Source organism: Mirounga leonina, unplaced genomic scaffold, assembly GCF_011800145.1.
Source record: "Mirounga leonina isolate KUSES-001 unplaced genomic scaffold, KU_Mleo_1.0 Mir_126, whole genome shotgun sequence".
NCBI classification, from domain to species: domain Eukaryota; kingdom Metazoa; phylum Chordata; class Mammalia; order Carnivora; family Phocidae; genus Mirounga; species Mirounga leonina.
The window spans coordinates 15,706,022-15,717,550 of record NW_023270314.1 but is presented as its reverse complement, the minus strand read 5'-3'; the positions used below and the strand labels follow the sequence as shown (position 1 = coordinate 15,717,550).

Here is an 11,529-nt window from a genome sequence, read left to right as displayed (position 1 = left end):
GACACTGCTGGGAAAAAGCAGGCTGGCAGGGCCGGCCCGCACCACCCCCACCTGCGGCCGCGCGGGGAGTGCCCGGACCGCGTGGGCACAGCTCCCAACCTCCCGGGGAGGGGCACACGGGGGAGGGCGGGGCCCCGGGAGGCGGGGTCGCGAGGCGCTCGGAGGCTAAAGCCGCGCCCGGAGGCTGGCGGGGAGGCGGCGGGAGGGGCCGGGAGGGCCGGAGTGAGCGGCGGCCGCAGCTGCAGCAGGACGGCCCGCCGGCGGCTCGGGGCCCCGCGCCGGGAACCTCGCGGGGCGGGCGGGCGCGGCACCCCCTGCCTGGCCGCCTGCGCCCCGGGGAGGCGGCCCACGTGCGACGGAACCAGCAGCATGAGCAGCGGCTACAGCAGCCTGGAGGAGGACGCCGAGGACTTCTTCTTCACCGCCAGGACCTCCTTTTTCAGGAGAGCGCCCCAGGGCAAGCCCCGCGCCGGCCAGCAAGTGAGTGGCACGCGCGGCGGGCGCCGCGGCGGGCGCCCATAGCTCCCGGGATCCCCGGTTCCACGTGTATCAGTGGGGCGTGCCGGGCATGCCCGCGGGGAAGGAGGAGGGGGGGCGGCCGAGAAGGGGCTTCTGCCTTTTGGGATCCCGGGGTCGTGCCGGGAGGTCGTGCACGTGGGCGTGCGGGCGTGCACGGGGGCGGCCAGCGCGAGGGAAGGAGGTGGAAGGGCGGCAGACCGAGGGCCCGCTCCTGCCTTCCGCGCCAGATGGCCTCTGCGGCCCTGCTTCGGGCGGCGGGCTGCGGGACAGCACTTCTGAGAGCGTGGAGGCGTCCCCGGCCACTCCCGGCGTTTCCTCTGCGTCCGGGCAGTCGGTGGTCGGGGTCCTGGCTCCAGCCTCCACTGGGAGTCGGTTCAGTGGGCAGTGAGCCCCCGAGTGGCTTGGGGGCCATGGTAATAGCCAGGGGTGGCGTTGGCGACCTGGCCTCCGCTACCTTCCGGGTCCAGCACCTTGGTGGTGGGGGTGGGGACGACAGCAGGCGCTCCCTAGACCTTGGTTGCGGGAGTCAAGGTTGTGCGTTTCCTGCAAAGTCAAGTTTATGAGTGCCTTCAATGTTTTGCAAACAAGTTCCGGTGCTAGGTAAATACCAGCAGGCTAGAGCTGAGCCTTAGGCCGGTTTCTTCCTTTTTTGGAGGAAGCATGCCGTGGGAAGTATGACTTGGTAAAAGATGGGAAGGGAACTTGGGCCGGTTTCGCCGACCCGGACTGTATTTCCCTGGAAGGCTTTCCCGAAGCGGGCCACTTGGGGTGGACTTCTCAGTCCCGCGCGTGAACCCGCGGCCTCCTGGCCCGGGGAGTCACACCAGGAAGCCCTGCCAACCCAGCCGTGCTCACATCAGATTAGTGAGGCTGTAATGGAACAAATTTGTTGCTCTTCAACAAAAGGCGCTCCCCGGACCATTGCTATTAGACTTCGTCCTGGAGACTGGAGGCTAGGAAAATCGTTCAGGGCCGCATGATGAGTTATGGGAGGGGTGAGGATGGAGTAATGTGTCAGTAATGTTTCCTCGCCAGACCTTTTAAGTTTACTTAACCACTTTCTGAGGTCAAATTTCTTTTTATGATTCGGAAGTTCTAGTCTTTGCAGCCTCTTAATCCCAAACCAGAAGGAGGGGGAGAGGGGATGGTGAAGGGCAAGAGTGAAGTCAAGTGCCCTTATTCAGTAGCAGGTAATCCTGAGTGAAGTTCTGGGGCGGTAGTCTGTCCTCTTTATTGTTTCGAAGGCTTAGGGCTTTGCTCTTTACTAGTCATTTTGAGCGATGACTTAGCTCAGGCTGCTGTGACAAATGCCATAGACTAGGTGACTTAAACACAAATATTTCTCATAGTTCTGGAGGCTGGAGGTGGATCTCGGTGCCTGGCTGGTTGCTTGGGTTTTGGCGAGGACCCCTTGGCTGGGAGACCGCTGACTCCTTGCAGTGACCTCCCATGGAGAAAGGGCTAATTTTCTTCTTGTAAAGAAATTGAACCCATCGTCGGAGCCACCTTCATGGCCTCATTACCTCGCAGAGGTCCCACCTCCAAATACTTTCGCATTTAGGGCTTCCTCATATCAGTTTTGGAGTGGGGGTCCACAGACATTCATTTCATAGCAACTGATCCTTTATTTTCGGTAGAGTGTATTCTAATGGCATGAGTTTGCTCTGAGGTTTGGAAGGCAGAAATACTCTTCCTCTCTGTCGGTTAAGGAAGAATTGCTTTTCCTTGTGCTTCTCTCACTTGGCTCTTCTCTCTTGGCCTCTCCTGTCTTTCTTTCCTCTACTTTGTATTTTCTCCTGCCTCTTACGCTGCTGTCACCATTTGACTAGAACTTGACAGAGGTGGTTGTGCTCCTTTGAAGTTGATTCCAGAGGTGGCTCTTCTCCAGAAAACTTGCTGGTTCTCAGATTCTCTTGGTATGTGATGCTCCTTCACAAGGGCCAGCATATCCAGTTAGAATTGTGGGAGAATGTTTTAGTGCTTTAAAAAATAAAAATTTCTCTTTTTTCTGCGTTTAGATATACAGTGTTTCCGTTCATTAATCTAGCATATATATTACATAATGTAACTTAGCTTTTAGAATTAGTTTAACATTAATATGTATTTTGGAGTATTGTGCTGAAAATCAGGACAGTAAGACCTAGTTCTTTGCTTGAAGGGCTTGTTCTGTATATTCTGAAGCTTTATTGCCTGTGTGTTCCCCCTCCTAACGATAACACATGGCAAGGTGCTGAGTTACGGGACTTACTTGCCAGGTGGCAAAAGTGTTTGAAACTGAATTTTTGTGGGCATTTTGGTTAAATTGACTGAATGAGTGTGTTAAATTCCTGATGAGATTTGTGAGTTAAAGAAGTAAAACTCACAAATATAAAGCAAGGCATTCTAAGTATAGAACATTTCTTTTACCTAAGGTTAGATAATAGGTAAGCCTTTTTCATTTTATTTATTTTCTTTTTATTATTATTTTAAGCAATCTCTACTCCCAGTGGGGCTTGAATTCATGACCCTGAGATCAAGAACCAGCCAGGGGTCCTGCGTTTTCCATTTTATTATGCTGGTGATTTTAAGATTAAGATAAGCATTTCTAACAAAGCATAAAAGTGAAATTTATCCTTTCTCTAGAAAGGTGGAAAGAGAGATGTTGCCATAAGGATCTATTATTGCTAATAGTAAATTAAAAAAATTTTTTTAATTTGTAAGTTTTAATTTTTTTGGTGCTGAACCACCTGGTGAAAAAGCCAGGAAAATTCAGTTTCTAGGACTCCTGGAAAAATACCTAGAGAGAGCAAGATGTTTGTGGTAAATGCAGGATGGAGAAAAAGGGGGAGGGGGATGAGGAATTTCTTTTCTTCTGTTGCCAGGCAAAGAACATAGCCCAACTTCTTTCTGTCTCCAACAAAAACAAAAATCTTTCGGTTATAAGGAAAATGTTACCCTTTTCTTATGTTGGTACACTCTTAAAAAGAAAAAAGAAGAAGAAAAGGCTTAAAAACCTGTCTGGAGGTTAGAAACAGGAATGAGAGGAGGCCTTTTTTGTGGCAGTTTGGTTGTCATGTTTATAGCTGTATCCCTGGGGCGGCCATTGGTACCGGAAACACAGTGATTGCTCAGTGAATATTAGTTGTATGAATGAATGCTTTCCTCGTTTGATAATAATTGGCTCATTATAAGTTTTTCAAATGTACCCTATGTTATGATTGTCCCAGTAACCCCCTGGAAAATGAACTTAATGAAAGGTAAGGCCTTGTTAAATGATTCCCCAAAGGGCCCACATACTTTCATTTTGGTTAATTCTCAGCCACCCCCCCCAATTTTTTTTTTTCTTTTTGAGAGAGAAAGAGAGCACATGCACCTGTGTGTGGGGGGGCGGGCTGCAAAGAGGGAGAGAGAATTTTTTTCTTAAGATTTTATTTTTATTTATTTGACAGAGCGAGAGCAGGAACACAAGCAGGGGGAGTGAGAGGGGGAAAAGCAGGCTTCCTGCCAATCAGGGAGCCTGATGTGGGACTCGATCCCAGGATCAAGACCTTAGCCGAAGGCAGACGCTTAACAACTGAGCCACCCAGGCGCCCAGAGAGAGAAAGAATCTTAAGCAGGCTCCACGCCCAGAGGGGAGGCCACTCGGGACTCATCTCACAACCCTGACATAATGACCTGACCTGAAATCAAGAGTCAGACGCTTAATAAACTGAGCCACCGAGGCGGGTACCCTCCTCCCCCAAATTTTAAAATTAGATTTTCTCTTTGCAGATAATGGACATCTATAATTTAGGATTTTCTTAAAATGTCGACCCCCTATTCCATATATATGTTCATTACAGTGTTCATAACTCATGCTTGTGGATCCACTGTTGTTTCATGCAGAACCAAGAATGTGGGCAGTTCTGTAATTCATAATTCTCTTTTTCTACACATTCAGACTTCCAAGAGTAGAATGGACTAAAATTATTAATATAATCTATTGGAACGTAACTTACTCCATAGCTAAGGTAATCACTTTTCTTTCTGAGCCTTGGCTAGTTAATAGAAATAAGGAAATGAGACCCACTCTTTGCTTTAGCAGTAGGATAGTCAAGAAGTTGGTTTTTTTTTTTGAGAGTGAGCGAGCAAGTGAGAGCGAGCGCATGAGCGAACACACACACACACAGATGCACACACACACGCACGCACGCACGCTGCGGGGGGGGGGGTGGTGGTAGAGGAAGAAGCAGATTCCCCACTGATCAGGGAGCTCCGTCCCAGGACCCTGAATCATAACCCAGACTGAAGGCAGATGCTTAACTGATTGAGCCACCCAGGTGCCCTGAATAGTCCAGAAGTCTTAAACTTAAAATTGTCTCTGAGCCACTCACACTTCTAAAAAGGTTATATTGAAGAATGGTTTATTAAGGCAAGCCTGTGCGACTCCACATAACAGGTCTCAAGTTCGCCCTGTGGGTACTTTCCTTATTATAATTTATTTTCCTGACTTGCTGTTTGGTTCTGTGTCTTGCTGCTAGAATCAACAGTAATGAGTTGCACTGTTTTATTCATGTGTCCATTAGAAGCTTTGGCAATAAATCACTGGGGGTAAAAGAATAATGGTTTACAACCTCAAAGGTATTTTGACTGTACTAACTCTTACACTCATTTTTGATCCCTATATTGTCGAATACAAACATTCCCACCAGTCCTTTTGCCTGGTGCATGGTGATTTGCACATTTCATCTCCATGTCTGATAAATTCTGTTTTTACACAGTACGTATTAATCCATTGGAATTTTGTGTTTGTGTGAGCAGAACTCACAAAGACACATTCCCTTCACTCAATTTCTTTTTTTTAAAGATTTTTTATTTATTCGAGAGCGAGAGAATGAGAGAGAGCACATGAGAGGGGGGAGGGTCAGAGTGAGAAGCAGACTCCCTGCTGAGCAGGGAGCCCGATGTGGGACTTGATCCAGGGACTTGATCCAGGGACTCGATCCAGGGACTCGATCCAGGGACTCGATCCAGGGACTCGATCCAGGGACTCGATCCAGGGACTCGATCCAGGGACTCGATCCGGGACTCCAGGATCATGACCTGAGCCGAAGGCAGTCGCTTAACCAACTGAGCCACCCAGGCGCCCTCCCTTCACTCAATTTCAAGAGAAAATTAGTCACCTCTTATATGAACAATACATTCTATATCCCGTTTCTTCTTCTGGCTGACTTGCAAGATTTGGAATTATTTGGAAAGCAGTGACACAAAACATTTATGAAAAGAAAAGCTAAAAATATCCAATAATGTGCTTATTCTCTTTAGACTTCCTTTGGCAGTCAGTGCATGTCATACTGTAAACATTCATTTTCTGGGAGAAAAAAACGAAGCAGACAAAATGCTTTCTAATGTGGCGTGGTCCCCAACTCTTAGCCCTGAGCATCAGCTCTTGCCTCCCTCCTCCCCCCCCCATAAGTAGCCGTCTTTTGATAAAGTTCGTGGTTTGAGGCTTGCTTTTCACTTCTGATTTGGCTCAAGGCCATTATCTGGAAAGGGGGGGAGGTGTTCAGAAGTAATGGTGAGATGATGTAGCAGGATAGGGGATAGATGCATGTGAAGGAGCTGCTGTTAGCTAAATTGGCCTGTTTGTATCCTTATCTCATTGAAGACCTCTGTACAGTGCCTAGGAAGAGGTTTAGTTCTAAGCAAGCATTAGCAATGTGACAAGGCCCTGCTTCTTGTTCACTCTCTGATACAACTTTTAAATAACCGCATGTGATGAGGACTGTAGTCATACTAGCCTCACTTCCTTTCAAGATCCATGATTCACCATCGTAGAACCTTGGCCTGGGATTGCTGCCCTCCATTCTCCTTCGCGTGTTAACTTACCTGTCCCCTCAGAGAAGTCTTCCTGAACCACCAGTCTGAAGTTGGTACCCCTCCCCTCTTAAAGCCCTCTGTTCTTTCCTAGCAAAAATTATAATATGTTTAGTTTAACGAGGACAAAGACTGCCATGTTCATGGAGCACATAAAAGAAATGCTCCATTCTTAGTAGGTGCTCGAAGGAATGAAAGCCTACTGATTTTGGATGGAAGTCGAAGTACTGGGTACTGGGAGTGTTCCTTTATACACAAATATACACAATTCTTCCCCCTCTCCCAATTAGACCATAAGCCTCCACGGTATCTTAGACATTAGTAGTCATTTAAAAATAGATATTAGTGGGGCACCTGGGGGGCTCAGCCGTTGAGCGTCTGCCTTCGGCTCAGGTCGTGATCCCAGGGTCCTGGGATTGAGCCCCGCATCAGGCTCCCTGCTCTGCGGGAAGCCTGCTTCTCCCTCTCCCACTCCCCCTGCTGTGTTCCCTCTCTCGCTGTGTCTGTCAAATAAATAAAATCTTTAAAAAATATATATGTATTAGTAATAAGTGTTATTACTAGGTATAGTTCACTTCATATATTTCCCCATTATTTTAAGAGAGTCTTTCATGTATTCAATAATTTATTGAATTTATTTTATAAACAATTTATTTTTGCTATGAAGGAAAAGAGCAGAGGGTTTTTTTTTAAAGCTTTTATCTATTTATTTATTAGAGAATGTGGCTGTGCTCGTGCAGAGGGGAGGGGCAGAGGGAGAGGGAGAAGCTCCCCTCTGAGCAAGGAGCCTGATGGGCTCAATCCCAGGACTTTGGTATCTTGACCTGAGCCAAAGGCAGACACTTAACCGACTGAGCCATCCAGGTGCCTGGAGAGCAGAGGGTTTTTTTTTTTTTAAAGATTTTTATTTATTTATTTGAGAGAGAGAGAGAGAGCGAGCACATGAGAGGGGGGAGGGTCAGAGGGAGGAGCAGACTCCCTGCAGAGCGGGGAGCCCGATGCGGGACTCGATCCCGGGACTCCAGGATCATGACCTGAGCCGAAGGCAGTCGCTTAACCAACTGAGCCACCCAGGCGCCCCGCGAGAGCAGAGGGTTTTGAGAGGGGAGGGGTGCCTACTTTGTTTTGTTTCTTTTTATTTTTTTTTAAAAGATTTTATTTTTAAGTAATCTCTACACCCAACATGGGGCTTGAACTCAAAATCCTGAGATCAAGAGTCGCATGCTCCACCGACTGAGCCAGCCAGGCACCTCTGTTTAATAATATTTTTTAAAAGCTTACCAAATAGAACATCTCTCTAATTTTTCTTTAAAGAGCTTGCTCCTTTAGTGCAAAGGAAACTCGTACGTGTTGATAGTTTTTCAGGGAACCACCTCTGTTGCGTGGAGTGTGGTAAAGCTATACATCTGTTTAGATGGAAAGTTTACTGAGGTGTATCCCTGTAAAACAAGTCCCATTTTCCTGTTGACATCTGTCCAGAAACTCTAGATGATCGTGTTCCACAGAAACCTCATCATCCTCAAGGATAATGAGATGCATTAAACAGAGTTAATATTAATACCACTAACCAGAGTTTAACCATTCTTTCTAATGAGGTTAGTTTTCCAGGTTTTTCTTAATAGTTCTGGTTTGGTTATCAGTGGCTAGTCAAATGGTTTTTGTTTACTTGTTAATTTTTTTTTTTTCTTTAATAGAGAGGGCCAGAGATGCAGTAGGAGGGATGTCCAAGCCCATAAACAATGATTAAAATGTGATATGCATGTAAAAATGTTACGAATAGAAGAGACCATCATTCTAGATTGATTTATTTATTTTAGAGAGAGAGAGTGCACTTACAAGTGGGGGGGAGGGGCAGAGGGAGAGAATCTTCAAGCAGACTCCCTGCTGAGGATGTGACTTGATCTCATGACCCATGATAACATGACCTGAGCTGAAACTGAGTCGGATGCTTAACCGACTGTGCCACTCCAGCGCCCCTAGAAGTGACCATTATTCTAAAACTGGACTGTCCAGTATGGTAGCTGCTGGCCACATGTGGTGGTTGAGCACTTGAAATGTGGCTGGCCTGAATTGAGAGGTGCTGTAGGTGTGAAATATGCACTGGATTTCCAGGACAAAGGAAAGAGAATATAAAATATATCAGAGTGATTGTTTAATATTGCTTCATGTTGAAATGATGATATTTGGGATATGCTGAGTTAAATAGTTTTTACCTGTTTTTTTTTACCATGGCTACTGGAAAATTTAGAACTATGTATGTGGCTCACGTTCTGTATTCTGCTGGACAATGCTGTTCGCTAAAGCAGAGCTGCTACCTCTTGCCAGGGGTTTCGATCTCCATCGTCTAGTGGCTGCAGATGGATGGATGGGTTGCCAGCTGGGCGTCCTGGGGAGATTTTTCTTCGTGAAGGGGAACTTGCCTTTTACTGTTGGGAATAGTTTTTCAGCTTATCATGGGTCATGCATACCAGCATTTAGAGGTTGTGAAACTTGTGTGTGGGGAACTTCCCTTTTTTCTGACCTATGAGCTGAGAGGATAAAACTGTCTTAATGGCATTTTAAACTGCAACTCTGCCTTAAGTTTACAGAGAATGGGGTTCATTATTTCATAGAGTATTAAAACAGCAAGAGTAATACACATTTTATGGACTGTAATTGCTAACTGCTGCGACATGATTCAGTCAGCTAAGAATAATTTACTAATTATATATTGCAGCACTCAGTTTTTTTTTTTTTTTCTCTAGATGCTAAACAAAGTGAGATAATTGGAGGAGGAAGAAGGATGAATTTGGGAATTGGAGGCCAGAAGAATAGATTGAGAAGATCTGGATTTAAGAGGTTTAGAATGCAATCCGCAAAGTGTTTTTCATGAAGTTAATGTGGGTTAGACAGTGTTTGTGTGTGTTAAGATTATAAGGTAGTTTTCTAAATTCATTCCCGTGTTTACGGAATGTTCACAATGTGCTAGACTGGTGCTAGGGTTTCGGTGAAGAAAACAGAAACCTGCTCTTAGGTTTAGTTGGTCGTCTCAGGGCGCCTGGTTGCTTCTGTCAGGGGAGCATGTGACTCTTGATCCTCTGGGTTGTAGGTTTGAGCCCCATATTGGGTATAGAGATTACTTAACCATCTGAGCCACCCAGGCGCCCTGGGTATAGAGATTACTTAAAAATAAAATCTTCAAAAAAATTTAGGGGCGCCTGGGTGGCTCAGTCGGTTAAGTGTCTGCCTTCGGCTCAGGTCATGATCCCAGGGTCTTGGGATCGAGCCCCCCCATCGGTCTCCCTGTTCAACAGGGAGTCTGCTTTTCCCTCTGCCACTGCCCCTCTCCCCTTTCCCCCCTTGCTCACTCTCCCTTGCTCGCTTGCTCTCTCTCTTAAATACAATCTTTAAAAAAATTTTAGTTTGTAGTCTGTATAGATCATTTCTCATCCATGTGAAGAACAAGATCTTAGTCCAGAATTTGGCTCCCATCTTTGTTTTGTATGTCCTAAAAAAAAGTAATTTTTCATAAACATGTCATTTTTACTGGAAGGATATTAAGGTTTTATGGGTAGCTGGAGCAATATGTTTTTGAAGTTTTTTTTTTGATAATAAGAGTACTATAAAAATCGCATCATCTAGTTTGGGGGAAAATGGTCCATTATCTTACTTTCCTAATCCAAATACTATTTTTCAGAATCGTTTCCTAGTTTTGTCATTTGTCCTTTTTTAAAGTAATTTCTACCCCCAATGTAGGGCTAGAACTCATGACCCCGAGTTAGGCGTTTCATGCTGTATGGACTGAGCCAGCCAGGTGCCCCTCATTTGTCTTTTTACATACATACAATCATACTGATTTTTTAAAAAATCCCATTTAAAAAAATTGTGGTAAAATACACCTAAAATTTGCCATCGATACAGTTTTTGTTCACATAAACCATTTTTAAGTGTTCACTGGTGTTAAGTATCTTTTCATTGTTGTGTCTCCAGTTGCCAGAACTTTTTCATCTTGGAAACTGAAACTGTCTCCATAAAGCTGCATGCACGCCCTCCCCCCCCACATACTCTTGGCAGTCAGCATTCTGTTTTCTGTTTCTATGCATTTGACTGTATATCTCATGTAAGTGAAATCATGTAGTAGTGGTATTTGTCTTTGTGTGACTGGCTCATTTCCCTTAGCGCAACGTCCTTAAGGTTTACCTGTGCTAGCATTTGTTAGCATTTCCTTCCTTTGATGGAATATTCCGTCGGATGCTTAGCCATTCATCAGTCTGTGGGTATTTGGGGGCTACACCTCCTGGCTATTGTGAGTGATGCTGCGGTGAACATGGGTCTACAGATACCTCGTAGAGACCCTGCTTTTGGTTCTTTCAGGTATATACCCACAAGCGGCATTGCTGAACCATATGGTAATTACATTTTTAATTTTTTTAAGGAATTCTGACCTGACAAATTTGAATCTTGCTATTTAAACTTAGAATTAACGAGCTCTTGCTGAATGATTTCAGCTAGCACAGCTATCGTTTTCATGTCTCCCTTGTATTTTACTGAATAGGCATTATTTTCCAAGTATTGGGAAACGAATGTTTCTGATTTTTTTTTTTTTTTTTTTTTTGGCTACCAAACATAACAGTGTAGTGAACATTTTGAGCGAGAAACCTTTTCCATTATGGATTAACTTTCTAGGATAGATGTACAAAATGGAATTTTGCTTAGCAATGATGGTATGGCCATTTTATACCTCTTAGTTATCCCCTTAGTTATACTTCTTATATCACTAATGGAAGGCTGTATTTTTAACTAGTTTCATTGTGCCCCTAGCTCCGCTGGGTGTAGTCATTGAAATAGAGGGAAAACTGGGGCCCCTGGCTGGCTCAGTCAGTAGAGCATGCCACTCTTGATCTTGGTTTGTAAGTTCAAGCCTTACTTTGGGCCTAAGTTTACATAAAAGAAAAAATAGAGGAAAAACTTTGTAAAGGCACCTCATTGTTATTTAGTTGCATTCCTTTAAACAGTAAATTTAATATTTTTCTGTACTTTTAAGTGGATCTTCCTCTTGGTGTGAGCATTGTTCATGGCCTTTGACCATTTGCGAGGTAGGCAGGAAATCTCCGGAGAGCCTGTTCTTGAGTCCTGTGCATATTTCGCTGGGTAGATGGTTCCCCTTTTTTTTGCGGTCAGCTAAACTTCAGGTTA

The 11,529-nt window shown here is 45.1% G+C and overlaps 1 protein-coding gene across 1 annotated transcript in view; it reads left to right on the top strand.

The window, feature by feature from the left end:
- Positions 1-248: 248 nt before the first annotated feature.
- The window catches only part of RASSF3 (Ras association domain family member 3), a 66,817-nt gene continuing 55,536 nt past the window's right edge, over positions 249-11,529 (top strand). The window contains exon 1 of the mRNA XM_035002224.1: positions 249-480. Coding sequence (XP_034858115.1) covers positions 370-480 — 111 coding nt within the window. The 5' untranslated portion in view covers positions 249-369. The remainder of the gene's footprint in view (positions 481-11,529) is intronic.